At 52.8% G+C, this 19852-nt stretch overlaps 1 protein-coding gene across 1 annotated transcript in view; it reads left to right on the top strand.

Annotated features, from left to right (window-relative positions):
* Positions 1 to 486: 486 nt before the first annotated feature.
* Positions 487 to 19852, top strand: part of csf1rb (colony stimulating factor 1 receptor, b) — a gene marked incomplete at its 5' end in the record, with an annotated part of 91333 nt that continues 71967 nt past the window's right edge. The window contains 10 exons of the mRNA XM_079247505.1: positions 487 to 526; positions 2723 to 2998; positions 3156 to 3446; positions 4048 to 4184; positions 4257 to 4419; positions 17402 to 18101; positions 18647 to 18762; positions 18880 to 18988; positions 19062 to 19219; positions 19300 to 19406. Of these exons, the coding sequence (XP_079103631.1) occupies positions 487 to 526; positions 2723 to 2998; positions 3156 to 3446; positions 4048 to 4184; positions 4257 to 4419; positions 17402 to 18101; positions 18647 to 18762; positions 18880 to 18988; positions 19062 to 19219; positions 19300 to 19406 (2097 nt within the window). The remainder of the gene's footprint in view (positions 527 to 2722; positions 2999 to 3155; positions 3447 to 4047; positions 4185 to 4256; positions 4420 to 17401; positions 18102 to 18646; positions 18763 to 18879; positions 18989 to 19061; positions 19220 to 19299; positions 19407 to 19852) is intronic.

Here is a 19852-nt window from a genome sequence, read left to right as displayed (position 1 = left end):
CTTGCTCAGATGTGATGGTTCTACCTGCTCAGGTGTGATGGTTCTACCTGTTTGGTGTGATGTTTCTACCTGTTTGGTGTGATGATTCTACCTGCTCAGGTTTGATGGTTCTACCTGTTTGGTGTGATGTTTCTACCTGTTTGGTGTGATGGTTCTACCTGTTTGGTGTGATGGTTCTACCTGCTCAGGTTTGATGGTTCTACCTGTTTGTTGTGATGGTTCTACCTGCTCAGGTGTGATGGTTCTACCTGTTTGGTGTAATGCTTCTACCTGCTCAGGTGTGATGGTTCTACCTGGTCAGGTGTGAGGGTTCTACCTGTTCGGTATGATGGTTCTACCTGCTCAGTTGTGATGGTTCTACCTGCTCAGGTATGATTGTTCTACATACTCAGTTGTGATTGTTCTACCTGTTTGGTGTGATGGTTCTACCTGCTCAAGTGTGATGGTTCTACCTGTTCGGTGTGATGGTTCTACCTGTTTGGTGTTATGGTTTTACCTGTTTGGTGTGATGGTTTTACCTGCTCAGGTATGATGGTTCTACCTGTTTGGTGTGATGGTTCTACCTTTTTGGTGTAATGCTTCTACTTGCTCAGGTGTGATGCTTCTACCTACTCAGGTGTGATGGTTCTACCTGCTCAGGTGTGATGGTTCTACCTGCTCAGGTGTGATGGTTCTACCTGATCAGGTGTGATGGTTCTACCTGCTCAGGTGTAATGGTTCTACCTGTTCAGTGTGATGGTTCTACCTGCTCTGGTGTGATGGTTCTACCTGTTCAGTGTGATGGTTCTACCTGCTCAGGTGTGATGGTTCGACCTGTTTGGTGTGATGTTTCTACCTGTTTGGTGTAATGGTTCTACCTGCTCAGGTTTGATGTTTCTACCTGTTTGGTGTGATGGTTCTACCTGTTTGGTGTGATGGTTCTACCTGCTCAGGTGTGATGATTCTACCTGTTTGGTGTGATGTTTCTACCTGTTGGGTGTGATGGTTCTACCTGCTCAGGTGTGATGGTTCTACCTGCTCAGGTGTGATGGTTCAGCCTCGTCAGGTGTGATGGTTCTACCTGCTCAGGTGTGATGGTTCTACCTGCATACCTGATCAGGTGTGATGGCTCTACCTGCTCAGGTGTAATGGTTCTACCTGCTTACCTGCTCAGGTGTGATGGTTCTACCTGTTTGGTGTGATGTTTCTACCTGTTTGGTGTGATGGTTCTACCTGCTCAGGTGTGATGGTTCTACCTGTTTGGTTTGATGGTTCTACCTGCTCCAGTGTGATGATTCTACCTGTTCAGGTGTAATGGTTCTACCTGTTTGGTGTGATGTTTCTACCTGTTTGGTGTGATGGTTCTACCTGCTCAGGTATGATGGTTCTACCTGTTTGGGATGATGGTTCTACCTGTTTGGTGTAATGCTTCTACCTGCTCAAGTGTGATGGTTCTACCTGCTCAGGTGTGATGGTTCTACCTGCATACCTGCTCAGGTGTGATGGTTCTACCTTTTTGGTGTGATGTTTCTACCTGTTTGGTGCGATGGTTCTACCTGTTTTGTGTGATGGTTCTACCTGTTTGGTGTAATGCTTCTACCTGCTAAGGTGTGATGCTTCTACCTACTCAGGTGTGATGGTTCTACCTGCTCAGGTGTGATGGTTCTACCTGATCAGGTGTGATGGTTCTACCTGCTCAGGTGTAATGGTTCTACCTGTTCAGTGTGATGGTTCTACCTGCTCTGGTGTGATGTTACTACCTGTTCAGTGTGATGGTTCTACCTGTTCTGTGTGATGGTTCTACCTGCTCAGGTATGATGGTTCTACCTGTTTGGTGTAATGCTTCTACCTGCTTAGGTATGATGGTTCTCCCTGATCAGGTGTGATGGTTCTACCTGTTTGGTGTGATGGTTCTACCTGTTTGGTGTGATTGTTCTAACTGTTTGGTGTAATGCTTCTCCCTGCTCACGTGTGATGGTTCTACCTGATCAGGTGTGATGGTTCTACTTCTCAGGTATGATGGTTCTACCTGTTTGGTGTGATTGTTCTAACCGTTTGGTCTAATGCTTCTACCTGCTCAGGTGTGATGGTTTTACCTGCATACCTGCTCAGGTGTGATGGTTCTACCTGCTCAGGTTTAATGGTTCTACCTGTTTGGTGTGATGTTTCTACCTGTTTGGTGTGATGGTTCTACCTGCTCAGGTTTGATGGTTCTACCTGTTTGGTGTGATGTTTCTACCTGTTTGGTGTGATGGTTCTACCTGTTTGGTGTGATGGTTCTACCTGCTCAGGTGTGATGATTCTACCTGTTTGGTGTGATGTTTCTACCTGTTGTGTGTGATGGTTCTACCTGTTCAGGTGTGATGGTTCTACCTGTTTGGTGTGATGGTTCTACCTGCTCAGGTGTGATGTTTCTACCTGTTTGGTGTGATGGTTCTACCTGCTCAGGTTTGATGGTTCTACCTGTTTTGTGTGATTGTTCTACCTGTTTGGTGTGATGGTTCTACCTGTTCTGGTGTGATGTTCTACCTCCTCAGGTGTGATGGTTCTACCTGCTCAGGTGTGATGGTTCTACCTGTTCGGTATGATGGTTCTACTTGCTCAGGTGTGATGGTTCTACCTGTTCGGTATGATGGTTCTACTTGCTCAGTTGTGATGGTTCTACCTTTTAGGTGTGATGGTGCTACCTGCTCTGGTGTTATGATTATGGTTCTGTGATTTTTTTTCTGTATCCTTGTTTCAGAAAATCCTTCTCATCCGAGGATCCTCCTGAATGCAAAATCCCTGCCAAACCAATCAGATGTGGTTCTTACTGACAGCTCCTTATTCAATGTCAGTTGCCATGGGAACGGGCCAGTCAAGCTATCCAGTACTGCATTGTCTTTGTTGTACCAAGATAAACTGTTGAACCCGCTGGTGGTCAAGCGTGCCGTTCCCAGATACACCGGAACATACACCTGTCGGTACACCAACCAGAGTCTGGAACACCTCAGCACCTGGATCCACCTGTACATCAGAAGTAAGACCAGCAGAGGCCACGCCTCCTTCTATAAACCCCTGTAGTGGATGTAATACAGTGAGAACTGATGTTCCTACAGGTGAAAGAACCTGACACCTGCTCACAGCGATGCTTTTCATGTCCTAACATCCAGTTTTTCTTATTGCACCTCTTCTAGACCCCACGGACCCTTCCTCCATGTTCGTCACACCTCGCTTTGTCCCAAACCTCAAGGAGGGCGACAACTTCCTGTTCAGGTGTCTGCTCACCGACCCATCACTTACGAACCTCAGCCTCCAAGCAGAGGGGGGCAGGAGAGACCTGCCCACAGGTATGGATGTCACCGTGGACCCCCAGAAAGGAGCCCTGATCAGAGACCTGAAGGTGTCCTTCAGAGGACGCTACGTCTGTTCCGGCTGGAAGGACGGACGAGAGTTCAGATCCAAAGCTTTCCACCTGCTGATCCGCAGTATGTATCACCTGTCTGTCTGTCTGTCTGTCTGTCCACCTGTCTGTCTGTCTGTCTGTCTGTCTGTCCACCTGTCTGTCTGTCTGTCTGTCTGTCCACCTGTCTGTCTGTCTGTCTGTCCACCTGTCTGTCTGTCTGTCCACCTATCTGTCTGTCTGTCTGTCCACCTGTCTGTCTGTCTGTCTGTCTGTCTGTCCACCTGTCTGTCTGTCTGTCCACCTGTCTGTCTGTCTGTCCACCTGTCTGTCTGTCTGTCCACCTATCTGTCTGTCTGTCTGTCCACCTGTCTGTCTGTCTGTCTGTCTGTCTGTCCACCTATCTGTCTGTCTGTCTGTCCACCTGTCTGTCTGTCTGTCTGTCTGTCTGTCTGTCCACCTGTCTGTCTGTCTGTCCACCTGTCTGTCTGTCTGTCTGTCTGTCTGTCCACCTGTCTGTCTGTCTGTCCACCTATCTGTCTGTCTGTCTGTCCACCTGTCTGTCTGTCTGTCCACCTGTCTGTCCACCTGTCTGTCTGTCTGTCTGTCCACCTGTCTGTCTGTCTGTCCACCTATCTGTCTGTCTGTCTGTCTGACCACCTGTGTTTCTGACTACCTGACTGCAGACCTGCCCCACCCTCCATCATTGTCCGTCAGTCAGACTGAGTTTGTCCGTCTTGAAGGAGAGCCCTTTGAGGTCACCTGTCAGGCCAGTAACCCCTCCCACCTATACACTGTCACATGGACACACCCACACATCGAGGTGAGCCGAGACAGGTGAACTGTGTGTCTGTTTTTGACTCTTTGTTTCATTGGTGGTTTGTGTTTTTTTCAGAAGCTGAAGAACACAACCAACAGTTTATTTGTAAACGGCCTCCTGTTCATCAACAACACGCTTCGCATCTCCACCGTCACACGGTCTCACAGTGGACTGTTCACCTGTACCGCCATCAGCGATGCAGGAGTTGCCATGACAACTGCTCAGCTCATAGTCCTGGGTGTGTAATCATTAATATTATGTCCATAATGTATCAATGATATGTCAATAAAATATCGATAATTTGTCAATAATATATCAATATGTCCATAATATATCAATGATGTGTCAATAAAGTATCAACATTATTTCAATAAAAAATGAATAATATGTCAACGATATATCCATTAGTCTCCATTAGACTCCATTAGTCTCCATTAGTCTCCATTAGTCTCCATGATACTCCATTAGACTCCATTAGACTCCATTAGTCTCCATTACTCTCCATTAGACTCCATTAGACTCCATTAGTCTCCATTAGTCTCCATTAGTCTCCATGAGACTCCGTTAGACTCCATTAGTCTCCATTAGACTCCATTAGTCTCCATTAGACTCCATTAGTCTCCATTAGACTCCATTAGTCTCCATTACTCTCCATTAGTCTCCATGATACTCCATTAGACTCCATTAGACTCCATTAGTCTCCATTACTCTCCATTAGACTCCATTAGACTCCATTAGTCTCCATTAGTCTCCATGAGACTCCGTTAGACTCCATTAGTCTCCATTAGACTCCATTAGTCTCCATTAGACTCCATTAGTCTCCATTAGACTCCATTAGTCTCCATTACTCTCCATTAGACTCCATTAGACTCCATTAGTCTCCATTAGACTCCATTAGACTCCATTAGTCTCCATTATACTCCATTAGACCCCATTAGTCTCCATTAGACTCCATTAGACTCCATTAGTCTCCATTAGTCTCCATTAGTCTCCATTAGACTCCATTAGACTCCATTAGTCTCCATTAGTCTCCATTAGACTCCATTAGTCTCCATTAGACTGCATTAGTCTCCATTAGACTCCATTAGTCTCCATTAGTCTCCCTTAGACTCCATTACTCTCCAATAGACTCCATTAGACTCCATTAGTCTCCATTACTCTCCATTAGACTCCATTAGACTCCATTAGACTCCATTAGTCTCCATTAGTCTCCATTAGACTCCATTAGACTCCATTAGTCTCCATTAGACTCCATTAGTCTCCCTTAGGCTCCATTAGACTCCATTAGACTCCATTAGACTCCATTAGTCTCCATTAGTCTCCATTAGACTCCATTAGTCTCCATTAGTCTCCATTAGACTCCATTAGTCTCCCTTAGGCTCCATTAGTCTCCATTAGACTCCATTAGTCTCCATTAGACTCCATTAGTCTCCATTAGTCTCCATTAGACTCCATTAGTCTCCATTAGACTCCATTACTCTCCATTAGACTCCATTAGACTCCATTAGTCTCCATTAGTCTCCATGAGACTCCGTTAGACTCCATTAGTCTCCATTAGACTCCATTAGTCTCCATTAGACTCCATTAGTCTCCATTAGACTCCATTAGTCTCCATTACTCTCCATTAGACTCCATTAGACTCCATTAGTCTCCATTAGACTCCATTAGACTCCATTAGTCTCCATTATACTCCATTAGACCCCATTAGTCTCCATTAGACTCCATTAGACTCCATTAGTCTCCATTAGTCTCCATTAGTCTCCATTAGACTCCATTAGACTCCATTAGTCTCCATTAGTCTCCATTAGACTCCATTAGTCTCCATTAGACTGCATTAGTCTCCATTAGACTCCATTAGTCTCCATTAGTCTCCCTTAGACTCCATTACTCTCCAATAGACTCCATTAGACTCCATTAGTCTCCATTACTCTCCATTAGACTCCATTAGACTCCATTAGACTCCATTAGTCTCCATTAGTCTCCATTAGACTCCATTAGACTCCATTAGTCTCCATTAGACTCCATTAGTCTCCCTTAGGCTCCATTAGACTCCATTAGACTCCATTAGACTCCATTAGTCTCCATTAGTCTCCATTAGACTCCATTAGTCTCCATTAGTCTCCATTAGACTCCATTAGTCTCCCTTAGGCTCCATTAGTCTCCATTAGACTCCATTAGTCTCCATTAGACTCCATTAGTCTCCATTAGTCTCCATTAGACTCCATTAGTCTCCATTAGACTCCATTAGACTCCATTCGTCTCCATTAGACTCCATTAGTCTCCATTAGACTCCATTAGACTCCATTAGTCTCCATTAGACTCCATTAGTCTCCCTTAGACTCCATTAGACTCCATTAGACTCCATTAGTCTCCATTATACTCCATTAGACCCCATTAGTCTCCATTAGACTCCATTAGTCTCCATTAGTCTCCATTAGACTCCATTAGTCTCCATTAGTCTCCATTAGACTCCATTAGTCTCCATTAGACTGCATTAGTCTCCATTAGACTCCATTAGTCTCCATTAGTCTCCCTTAGACTCCATTACTCTCCAATAGACTCCATTAGACTCCATTAGTCTCCATTACTCTCCATTAGACTCCATTAGACTCCATTAGTCTCCATTAGTCTCCATTAGACTCCATTAGACTCCATTAGTCTCCATTAGACTTCATTAGTCTCCATTAGACTCCATTAGTCTCCATTAGACTCCATTAGACTCCATTAGTCTCCATTAGACTCCATTAGTCTCCATTAGACTCCATTAGTCTCCATTAGACTCCATTAGACTCCATTAGTCTCCCTTAGACTCCATTAGTCTCCATTAGGCTCCATTAGTCTCCATTAGTCTCCATTAGACTCCATTAGTCTCCATTAGACTCCATTAGTCTCCATTTGACTCCATTAGACTCCATTAGTCTCCATTAGACTCCATTAGACCCCATTAGTCTCCATTAGACTCCATTAGACTCCATTAGTCTCCATTAGACTCCATTTGACTCCATTAGACTCCATTAGACCCCATTAGTCCCAGACTCCGTCAGTCCCGGACCCCATTAAACTCAGACCCCGTCAGACCCAGACCCCGTCAGTCCCAGACCCCGTCAGACCCAGACTCCATCAGTCCCAGACCCCGTTAGTCCCAGACCCCATCAGTCCCAGACTCCATCAGTCCCAGAACCCGTCAGACCCAGACCACTTTAGTCCCAGACTCCATCAGTCCCAGACCCCGTGAGTCCCAGACCCTGTCAGTCCCAGACTCCGTTAGACCCAGACCCCGTTAGTCCCAGACCCCGTTAGTCCCAGACCACATCAGTCCGCATCCCGTTAGTCCCAGACCCCATCAGTCCCAGACTCCATCAGTCCCAGAACCCGTCAGACCCAGACCCTGTCAGTCCAAGACTCAGTTAGACCCAGACCCCGTTAGTCCAAGACCACGTCAGACCCAGACCATGTTAGTCCCAGACTCCATCAGTCCCAGACCCCATTAGTCCCAGACCTTTTCAGTCCCAGACTCCGTCAGACCCAGACCCCGTTAGTCCCAGACCACGTCAGACCCAGACCACGTTTGTCCCAGACTCCATCAGTCCCAGACCCTGTTAGTCCCAGACCCCGTCAGTCCCAGACTCCGTCAGACCCAGACCCCGTCAGACCGAGACCCCGTTAGTCCCAGACCACGTCAGACCTAGACCCCGTTAGTCCCATACCCCGTTAGTCCCACACCCCGTTAGTCCAAGACCCCATCAGTCCCAGACCCCGTTAGTCCCAGATCCCGTCAGTCCCAGACTCCGTTAGACCCAGACCCCGTCAGACCCAGACCCCGTTAGTCCCAGACCCCATCAGTCCCAGACCCCGTTAGTCCCAGATCCCGTTAGTCCCAGACTCCGTTAGTCCCAGACCACGTCAGACCCAGACCCCGTTAGTCCCAGACTCCATCAGTCACAGATCCCGTTAGTCCCAGACCACGTCAGACCCAGACCACGTTAGTCCCAGACTCCATCAGTCACAGATCCCGTTAGTCATAGACCCCATCAGTCCCAGACCCCGTCAGTCCCAGACCCCATCAGTTCCAGACTCTGTTAGTCCCAGACCCCGTTAGTCCCAGACCACATCAGTCCCAGACCCCATCAGACCCAGACTCCATCAGTCCCAGAACCCGTTAGTCCCAGACTCCATCAGTCCCAGACCCCGTTAGTCCGAGACCCCGTTAGTCCCAGACCCCATTAGTCCCAGACTCCGTTAGTCCCACACCCCGTTAGTCCCAGACCCCATCAGTCCCAGACCCAGTTAGTCCCAGACCCCGTTAGTCTCAGACCCCGTTAGTCCCACACCCCGTTAGTCCCAGACCCCATTAGTCCCAGACCACATCAGTCCCAGACCCCATAAGACCCAGACTCCATCAGTCCCAGAACCCGTTAGTCCCAGACTCCATTAGTCCCAGACCCCGTCAGTCCCAGACCCCGTCAGACCCAGACCCCGTCAGACCCAGACCCCATCAGACCCAGACCCCGTCAGTCCCAGACCCCGTTAGTCCCAGACCACATCAGTCCCAGACCCCATAAGACCCAGACTCCATCAGTCCCAGAACCCGTTAGTCCCAGACTCCATCAGTCCCAGACCCCGTTAGTCCGAGACCCTGTTAGTCTCAGACCCCGTTAGTCCCACACCCCGTTAGTCCCAGACCCCATCAGTCCCAGACCCAGTTAGTCCCAGACCCCGTTAGTCTCAGACCCCGTTAGTCCCACACCCCGTTAGTCCCAGACCCCATTAGTTCCAGACCACGTCAGACCCAGACCCCATCAGTCCCAGACTCCATCAGTCCCAGACCCTGTTAGTCCCAGACCCCGTTAGTCCCAGACCCCTTCAGTCCCAGACTCCATCAGTCCCAGACCCGTTAGTCCCAGACCCCGTTAGTCCCAGACCACATCAGTCCCAGACCCCGTTAGTCCAAGACCCTGTCAGTCCCAGACTCCGTTAGACCAAGACCCCGTTAGTCCCAGACCACGTCAGACCCAGACCACGTTAGTCCCAGACTCCATCAGTCCCAGACCCTGTTAGTCCCAAACCCCGTCAGTCCCAGACTCCGTCAGACCCAGACCCCGTCAGACCGAGACCCCGTTAGTCCCAGACCACGTCAGACCCAGACCCCGTTAGTCCCACACCCCGTTAGTCCAAGACCCCATCAGTCCCAGACCCCGTTAGTCCCAGATCCCGTCAGTCCCAGACTCCGTTAGACCCAGACCCTGTCAGACCCAGACCCCGTCAGACCCAGACCCCGTTAGTCCCAGACCCCATCAGTCCCAGACCCCGTTAGTCCCAGATCCCGTTTGTCCCAGACTCCGTTAGACCCAGACCCCGTTAGTCCCAGACCACGTCAGACCCAGACCACGTTAGTCCCAGACTCCATCAGTCACAGATCCCGTTAGTCCCAGACCACGTCAGACCCAGACCCCGTTAGTCCCAGACCACGTCAGACCCAGACCACGTTAGTCCCAGACTCCATCAGTCACAGATCCCGTTAGTCCCAGACCCCGTCAGTCCCAGAACCCGTTAGTCCCAGACTCCATCAGTCCCAGAACCCGTTAGTCCCAGACTCCATCAGTCCCAGACTCCATCAGTCCCAGACCCCGTTAGTCCGAGACCCCGTTAGTCCCAGACCCCATTAATCCCAGACTCCGTCAGTCCCAGACCCCGTCAGACCCAGACCCCGTCAGACCCAGACCCCATCAGTCCCAGACTCCATCAGTCCCAGACTCCATCAGTCCCAGACCACATCAGTCCCAGACCCCATCAGACCCAGACTCCATCAGTCCCAGATCCCGTTAGTCCCAGACTCCATCAGTCCCAGAACCCGTTAGTCCCAGACCCCATCAGTCCCAGACTCCATCAGTCCCAGACCCCGTTAGTCCGAGACCCCGTTAGTCTCAGACCCCGTTAGTCCCACACCCCGTTAGTCCCAGACCCCATTAGTCCCAGACCACGTCAGACCCAGACCCCATCAGTCCCAGACCCCATCAGTCCCAGACCACATCAGTCCCAGACCCCATCAGACTCAGACTCCATCAGTCCCAGAACCCGTTAGTCCCAGACTCCATCAGTCCCAGACCCCGTTAGTCCCAGATCCCGTCAGTCCCAGACTCCGTCAGTCCCAGACCCCGTCAGACCCAGACCCCGTCAGACCCAGACCCCATCAGACCCAGACCCCGTCAGTCCCAGACCCCGTTAGTCCCAGATCACATCAGTCCCAGACCCCATAAGACCCAGACTCCATCAGTCCCAGAACCCGTTAGTCCCAGACTCCATCAGTCCCAGACCCCGTTAGTCCGAGACCCTGTTAGTCTCAGACCCCGTTAGTCCCACACCCCGTTAGTCCCAGACCCCATCAGTCCCAGACCCAGTTAGTCCCAGACCCCGTTAGTCTCAGACCCCGTTAGTCCCACACCCCGTTAGTCCCAGACCCCATTAGTTCCAGACCACGTCAGACCCAGACCCCATCAGTCCCAGACTCCATCAGTCCCAGACCCTGTTAGTCCCAGACCCCGTTAGTCCCAGACCCCTTCAGTCCCAGACTCCATCAGTCCCAGACCCGTTAGTCCCAGACCCCGTTAGTCCCAGACCACATCAGTCCCAGACCCCGTTAGTCCAAGACCCTGTCAGTCCCAGACTCCGTTAGACCAAGACCCCGTTAGTCCCAGACCACGTCAGACCCAGACCACGTTAGTCCCAGACTCCATCAGTCCCAGACCCTGTTAGTCCCAAACCCCGTCAGTCCCAGACTCCGTCAGACCCAGACCCCGTCAGACCGAGACCCCGTTAGTCCCAGACCACGTCAGACCCAGACCCCGTTAGTCCCACACCCCGTTAGTCCAAGACCCCATCAGTCCCAGACCCCGTTAGTCCCAGATCCCGTCAGTCCCAGACTCCGTTAGACCCAGACCCTGTCAGACCCAGACCCCGTCAGACCCAGACCCCGTTAGTCCCAGACCCCATCAGTCCCAGACCCCGTTAGTCCCAGATCCCATTTGTCCCAGACTCCGTTAGACCCAGACCCCGTTAGTCCCAGACCACGTCAGACCCAGACCACGTTAGTCCCAGACTCCATCAGTCACAGATCCCGTTAGTCCCAGACCACGTCAGACCCAGACCCCGTTAGTCCCAGACCACGTCAGACCCAGACCACGTTAGTCCCAGACTCCATCAGTCACAGATCCCGTTAGTCCCAGACCCCGTCAGTCCCAGAACCCGTTAGTCCCAGACTCCATCAGTCCCAGAACCCGTTAGTCCCAGACTCCATCAGTCCCAGACTCCATCAGTCCCAGACCCCGTTAGTCCGAGACCCCGTTAGTCCCAGACCCCATTAATCCCAGACTCCGTCAGTCCCAGACCCCGTCAGACCCAGACCCCGTCAGACCCAGACCCCATCAGTCCCAGACTCCATCAGTCCCAGACTCCATCAGTCCCAGACCACATCAGTCCCAGACCCCATCAGACCCAGACTCCATCAGTCCCAGATCCCGTTAGTCCCAGACTCCATCAGTCCCAGAACCCGTTAGTCCCAGACCCCATCAGTCCCAGACTCCATCAGTCCCAGACCCCGTTAGTCCGAGACCCCGTTAGTCTCAGACCCCGTTAGTCCCACACCCCGTTAGTCCCAGACCCCATTAGTCCCAGACCACGTCAGACCCAGACCCCATCAGTCCCAGACCCCATCAGTCCCAGACCACATCAGTCCCAGACCCCATCAGACTCAGACTCCATCAGTCCCAGAACCCGTTAGTCCCAGACTCCATCAGTCCCAGAACCCGTTAGTCCCAGACCCCATCAGTCCCAGACTCCATCAGTCCCAGAACCCGTTAGTCCCAGACCCCATCAGTCCCAGACTCCATCAGTCCCAGACCCCGTTAGTCCGAGACCCCGTTAGTCTCAGACCCCGTTAGTCCCACACCCCGTTAGTCCCAGACCCCATTAGTCCCAGACCACGTCAGACCCAGACCCCATCAGTCCCAGACCCCATCAGTCCCAGATCCCGTTAGTCCCAGACCCCGTTAGTCCCAGACCCCTTCAGTCCCAGACTCCATCAGTCCCAGACCCGTTAGTCCCAGACCCCGTTAGTCCCAGACCCCTTCAGTCCCAGACTCCATCAGTCCCAGACCCGTTAGTCCCAGACCCCGTTAGTCCCAGACCCCTTCAGTCCCAGACTCCATCAGTCCCAGACCCGTTAGTCCCAGACCCCGTTAGTCCCAGACCACATCAGTCCCAGACTCCATCAGTCCCAGATCCCGTTAGTCCCAGACCACGTTAGTCCCAGACTCCATCAGTCACAGATCCCGTTAGTCCCAGACCACGTCAGACCCAGACCCCGTTAGTCCCAGACCACGTCAGACCCAGACCACGTTAGTCCCAGACTCCATCAGTCACAGATCCCGTTAGTCCCAGACCCCGTCAGTCCCAGAACCCGTTAGTCCCAGACTCCATCAGTCCCAGAACCCGTTAGTCCCAGACTCCATCAGTCCCAGACTCCATCAGTCCCAGACCCCGTTAGTCCGAGACCCCGTTAGTCCCAGACTCCATCAGTCCCAGACCCCGTTAGTCCGAGACCCCGTTAGTCCCAGACCCCATTAATCCCAGACTCCGTCAGTCCCAGACCCCGTCAGACCCAGACCCCGTCAGACCCAGACCCCATCAGTCCCAGACTCCATCAGTCCCAGACTCCATCAGTCCCAGACCCCGTTAGTCCCAGACCACATCAGTCCCAGACCCCATCAGACCCAGACTCCATCAGTCCCAGATCCCGTTAGTCCCAGACTCCATCAGTCCCAGAACCCGTTAGTCCCAGACCCCATCAGTCCCAGACTCCATCAGTCCCAGACCCCGTTAGTCCGAGACCCCGTTAGTCTCAGACCCCGTTAGTCCCACACCCCGTTAGTCCCAGACCCCATTAGTCCCAGACCACGTCAGACCCAGACCCCATCAGTCCCAGACCCCATCAGTCCCAGACCACATCAGTCCCAGACCCCATCAGACCCAGACTCCATCAGTCCCAGAACCCGTTAGTCCCAGACCCCATCAGTCCCAGACTCCATCAGTCCCAGACCCGTTAGTCCCAGACCCCATTAGTCCCAGACCACGTCAGACCCAGACCCCATCAGTCCCAGACCCCATCAGTCCCAGATCCCGTTAGTCCCAGACCCCGTTAGTCCCAGACCCCTTCAGTCCCAGACTCCATCAGTCCCAGACCCGTTAGTCCCAGACCCCGTTAGTCCCAGACCACATCAGTCCCAGACTCCATCAGTCCCAGATCCCGTTAGTCCCAGACCCCGTTAGTCCCAGACCACTTTAGTCCCAGACTCCATCAGTCCCAGATCCCGTTAGTCCCAGACCCCGTTAGTCATAGACCCCATCAGTCCCAGACCCCGTTAGTCCCAGACCCGGTTAGTCCCAGACTCCATCAGTCCCAGACCCCATCAGACCCAGACTCCATCAGTCCCATAACCCGTTAGTCCCAGACCCTATCAGTCCCAGACTCCATCAGTCCCAGACCCCGTTAGTCCCAGACCCGTTAGTCCCAGACCCCGTTAGTCCCAGACCCCGTTAGTCCCAGACCACATCAGTCCCAGACCCCATCAGACCCAGACTCCATCAGTCCCATAACCCGTTAGTCCCAGACTCCATCAGTCCCAGACCCCGTTAGTCCGAGACCCCGTTAGTCTCAGACCCCGTTAGTCCCAGACCCCGTTTGTCCCAGACCCCATCAGTCCCAGACTCCATCAGTCCCAGAACCCGTCAGACCCAGACCACTTTAGTCCCAGACTCCATCAGTCCCAGACCCCATTAGTCCCAGACCCTGTCAGTCCCAGACCACGTTAGACCCAGACCCCGTTAGTCCCAGACCCCGTTAGTCCCAGACCACATCAGTCCGCATCCCGTTAGTCCCAGACTCCATCAGTCCCAGACCCCATTAGTCCCAGACCTCGTTAAACTCAGACCCCGTCAGACCCAGACCCCGTCAGTCCCAGACCCCGTTATTCCCAGACCCCTTTTAGTCCCAGACCTCGTTAGTCCCAGACTCCGTCAGTCCCGGACCCCGTTAAACTCAGACCCCGTCAGACCCAGACCCCGTCAGACCAAGACCCCATCAGTCCCAGACCCCGTTAGTCCCAGATTCCATCAGTCCCAGACCCCGTCAGACCCCGACCCCGTTAGTCCCAGACCCCGTTAGTCCCAGACCCCATTAGTCCCAGACTCCATCAGTCCCAGACCCCGTCAGACCCAGACCCCGTTAGTCCCAGACCCCATTAGTCCCAGACTCCATCAGTCCCAGACCCCGTCTGACCCAGACCCCGTTAGTCCCAGACCCCATTAGACCCAGACCCCGTTAGTCCCAGACCCCATTAGACCCAGACCCCGTTATTCCCAGACCCCATTAGTCCTAGACCCCGTTAGTCCCAGACCCCGTTAGTCCCAGACTCCGTTAGACCCAGACCCAGTTAGTCCCAGACTCCGTTAGACCCAGACCCCGTTAGACCCAGACCCCGTTAGACCCAGACCCCGTTAGTCCCTGAACCCGTTAGACCCAGACCCCGTTAGACCCAGACCCTGTCCAGTAGCTCGACTTGGCTCCTCCTCCACCAGGTTAGCTAGCCTGAAGTCCACCTTCCTGCCCACCTGCTGGTCTTTAAGACTCCGACGTTGGATCTTCATGCAGTTTGAAAGGGACGACGGCTAGGTTGTACTGGGACCAGCAGACAGGTGCTGGGTTGTACTGGGACCAGCAGACAGGTGCTGGGTTGTACTGGGACCAGCAGACAGGTGCTGGGTTGTACTGGGACCAGCAGACAGGTGCTGGGTTGTACTGGGACCAGCAGACAGGTGCTGGGTTGTACTGGGACCAGCAGACAGGTGCTGGGTTGTACTGGGACCAGCAGACAGGTGCTGGGTTGTACTGGGACCAGCAGACAGGTGCGGGGTTGTACTGGGACCAGCAGACAGGTGCTGGGTTGTACTGGGACCAGCAGACAGGTGCTGGGTTGTACTGGGACCAGCAGACAGGTGCTGGGTTGTACTGGGACCAGCAGACAGGTGCTGGGTTGTACTGGGACCAGCAGACAGGTGCTGGGTTGTACTGGGACCAGCAGACAGGTGCTGGGTTGTACTGGGACCAGCAGACAGGTGCTGGGTTGTACTGGGACCAGCAGACAGGTGCTGGGTTGTACTGGGACCAGCAGACAGGTGCTGGGTTGTACTGGGACCAGCAGACAGGTGCTGGGTTGTACTGGGACCAGCAGACAGGTGCGGGGTTGTACTGGGACCAGCAGACAGGTGCGGGGTTGTACTGGGACCAGCAGACAGGTGCGGGGTTGTACTGGGACCAGCAGACAGGTGCGGGGTTGTACTGGGACCAGCAGACAGGTGCGGGGTTGTACTGGGACCAGCAGACAGGTGCTGGGTTGTACTGGGACCAGCAGACAGGTGCGGGGTTGTACTGGGACCAGCAGACAGGTGCTGGGTTGTACTGGGACCAACAGACAGGTGCGGGGTTGTACTGGGACCAGCAGACAGGTGCTGGGTTGTACTGGGACCAGCAGACAGGTGCTGGGTTGTACTGGGACCAGCAGACAGGTGCTGGGTTGTACTGGGACCAGCAGACAGGTGCTGGGTTGTACTGGGACCAGCAGACAGGTGCTGGGTTGTACTGGGACCAGCAGACAGGTGCTGGGTTGTACTGGGACCAGCAGACAGGTGCTGGGTTGTACTGGGACCAGCAGACAGGTGCTGGGTTGTACTGGGACCAGCAGACAGGTGCTGGGTTGTACTGGGACCAGCAGACAGGTGCGGGGTTGTACTGGGACCAGCAGACAGGTGCTGGGTTGTACTGGGACCAGCAGACAGGTGCGGGGTTGTACTGGGACCAGCAGACAGGTGCGGGGTTGTACTGGGACCAGCAGACAGGTGCTGGGTTGTACTGGGACCAGCAGACAGGTGCTGGGTTGTACTGGGACCAGCAGACAGGTGCTGGGTTGTACTGGGACCAGCAGACAGGTGCTGGGTTGTACTGGGACCAGCAGACAGGTGCTGGGTTGTACTGGGACCAGCAGACAGGTGCTGGGTTGTACTGGGACCAGCAGACAGGTGCTGGGTTGTACTGGGACCAGCAGACAGGTGCGGGGTTGTACTGGGACCAGCAGACAGGTGCGGGGTTGTACTGGGACCAGCAGACAGGTGCGGGGTTGTACTGGGACCAGCAGACAGGTGCGGGGTTGTACTGGGACCAGCAGACAGGTGCGGGGTTGTACTGGGTTGGCGGGTGTTCAGCGGAGGCCATTTGGGGAGGGATGGGCGGTCATGTGACCAGCTGCTGATGGGCGACCGTTGTGATGCAACTCTTCCTGGTTTCATGACTTGATGCCTAACATTGTTCATACACTGAAAGTTGATCTGATTTCACATCATTTCTTATTAAAACAGCAGAAATCTTTGGTCCCAAAGCAGGTCTGCACACAGGATTAGTCCACAGCTCTGAAAGAACACACACACACACACACACACACTCACTACAACGCAGTGTCTGCTTGCTCCTCCTCCACTTGACTCGAACACAGATGTTTCCGTGGTGCTTCATGCTAACCAGCTGTAGCGGCTCAAACAGAAGGCAACATCCAAGCTTCCCAACGTCTCTCATTCCGTCACTTATTCCAGGATTTACGCTCCTTTTATTTTGCTGACAGGATACAAAGATGTCAGAAGGAGGAAACTGTAGCAGTTGTGTTCTGAACTGTTTTAGTTCTGCTGTAAATGTTTTAGGACTGATGCTTCGGGTGAAGCTGATCTACGTCTCCCTGTGTCCTTCAGCGGGGAACTCCACCTAAACAGAATGTCCGAAAAGCAACAATCATGGCATTAAGAACCAGACGTCACTAAGTACCATCAGTCTGTTGCATTACGCACGCCTCAAATCAACATTCCCATCCCATCAGTAGCGGTTGGCCTGCTCAGGTCTATCACACCTGGCCAGTTACCGTCCGCTGTGCGTTCCACCATCCCATCGTCTGATCCGCCTCCAGCACTCGGGGCGACAGAGAACATCTGTCCTCCGGAGACCAGCTGCTTTACCTGCAACCTGAACTTAGCATAAATTCCTGCTGTATTTGAAGAGATATTCTCCTGAGCTTCCAATAAAGAATCATGTTAACAGAGTGTCTACCTTTTCTCCTCTTCATCAGATCAGCCCTACCTGCAGATCTACCTGTACCTGCAGAGCAGCACCACAAACGCCGTGGACGTCAGAGGACACCTGTTTGCCGACATTAGCAGCCTGCCAGTGAAGAAACAGGAGGAGCTAGCTGCTAACATTAGCAGCCTGCCAGTGAAGAAACAGGAGGAGCTAGCTGCTAACATTAGCAGCCTGCCAGTGAAGAAACAGGAGGAGCTAGCTGCTAACATTAGCAGCCTGCCAGTGAAGAAACAGGAGGAGCTAGCTGCTAACATTAGCAGCCTGCCAGTGAAGAAACAGGAGGAGCTAGCTGCTAAAATTAGCAGCCTGCCAGTGAAGAAACAGGAGGAGCTAGCTGCTAAAATTAGCAGCCTGCCAGTGAAGAAACAGGAGGAGCTAGCTGCTAACATTAGCAGCCTGCCAGTGAAGAAACAGGAGGAGCTAGCTGCTAACATTAGCAGCCAGTCCCAGGAAGCCAGGGGAAAATTGATTGTTAATGTCACTGTCAACAGAAGTGACCCAAATAAAGCTAGCATTGCTAACATTAGCAGTAGCAGCGTAGTGGAGGTGCATGAAGGTGGAGATGTGACCCTCACTTATATGATAAATGCATATCCTCCAATCAGCGCACAGCGCTGGACAGCACCAACTCACATAAACAATAATTGCACCACAGTCTACGAGGAGGTCTACGCTGCTAATGGCTACAGGTTAGAACGCTAACATGCTACATGCTAAAAGCACTTAGCAGCTAAACATACCACCCTAACAAGCCTATCAGCAAGGCCGGATTATCCAATGGGCATTAAGGCACAGGCCCAGGGGCCCTCCCACTTGGGGCCCACATCGGACAAACGGCAGCAGTTGGACATGAAACTAAACGTACATAGAAGCCAGACAGTGTCTCGTGTACTGCTACAGGTTCCATTCGCTGAGAGATGTTAGAAATGTAGTTTCACAATTTTCACCATGTTGTGGTGGGGAAGGGCTCCCTGGAACACTCTGGGCCCCAGGGCCTGTGCACGTTTAATCCGGCCCTGCTTATCAGTTGAATTTATCACCATTAGTTGCTGTTAAAACGTTTCTTTTAAAGTTATTTGAGGTGGTATTTCTGTTATCGTGACTGACGGTAGTGTAACGGACCTGTCCAGGTGTGTCCCGCCCCTCGCCTGCTGTAATGGCTGTTAAGGTGGTATTTCGTGGCTTCGACTCTTAAGGTGGTTGTTTGTTATGATGACTCTTTCTGATGCTACAGGATGAATGCGAGCCTGTTGCTACGGCGACTGCGTCAGGAGGACCGAGGCCGATATTCGTTTCATTTTTCCAACTCTTTCTTTAACGGATCTCACCACGTGGAGCTCCAGATGTTCCGTAAGAAACTTCGCTCGTTCTTCATCCTCTCCCTCTTCCTCTCCCTCTCCCTCCTCTGATCACATGATCACATGATGATGAAGCCTGGTTAATCCCAGGTAGTTGTGACTCCATCAGGTCCTCCGTCTGCTGTGATAACGGAGCAGAGCTCCACCCTGACCTGCAGCAGCTCTGGATATCCTCCACCTACAATGCGGTGGTCCGTCTGTCCAGGAGTCCAACAGGCGTACGTACCGAGGGGCTTCTCAGGGTTCTTCTTGTGTCTGGAGGCAGGTAGAATACCTCCGTCTCTTCTTCAGCTGTCCAGGTGGCTCCGCCTACCAGGTGTCCTCTGGTGTGACATCCCAGGTGGGGGACGAAGTGAGGACGCACCTTCAGCTGTCAGCTGATGATGATGTCACTGTGGAGTGTTTGGCCTCCAACCAGGTGGGAAACGCGAGTCAGGTCTTTGTTCATCGTAAGTGTGACGACTTTCTGATCCATCCTGGTTTCAGTTGGGACCAACACAACGTCATCCTGAAGTTCTGCTGCTTTCAGATCCGACGGGACTTCCTTCCATCTTCACGCCTGCTCTGATTGGAGCTCTGACTTTTTCCGCCGTCCTCCTCCTGCTCCTATTGGTTGCTATTTACAAGTGGAGACAGGTGAGGTCCTCATCAGACGTGGGTTTCCAGAACCTGGTCCAAGACGTCTCTACATGTCTATCAGACGTCTCCAGCAGGCAGACAGTTCAAGGAATGTTTGTGATGTTCATGTTAGTGAGACGAGCTGATGGCGTCCATCCTGACGGAGACATCTGTCCTGACGGAGACGTCTGTCCTGACGGAGACGTCCGTCCTGACGGAGACATCTGTCCTGATGGAGACGTCTGTCCTGACGGAGACATCTGTCCTGACGGAGACGTCCGTCCTGACGGAGACGTCCGTCCTGACGGAGACATCTGTCCTGACGGAGACATCTGTCCTGACGGAGACGTCCGTCCTGACGGAGACGTCCGTCCTGACGGAGACATCTGTCCTGACGGAGACGTCTGTCCTGACGGAGACATCTGTCCTGACGGAGACGTCTGTCCTGACGGAGACGTCCGTCC

The sequence above is a fragment of the Telmatherina bonti genome (genome assembly GCF_933228915.1).
Source record: "Telmatherina bonti genome assembly, chromosome: 10".
NCBI classification, from domain to species: domain Eukaryota; kingdom Metazoa; phylum Chordata; class Actinopteri; order Atheriniformes; family Telmatherinidae; genus Telmatherina; species Telmatherina bonti.
The sequence above is the reverse complement of the archived record's forward strand: the minus strand, read 5'-3'. Positions and strand labels throughout refer to the sequence as shown.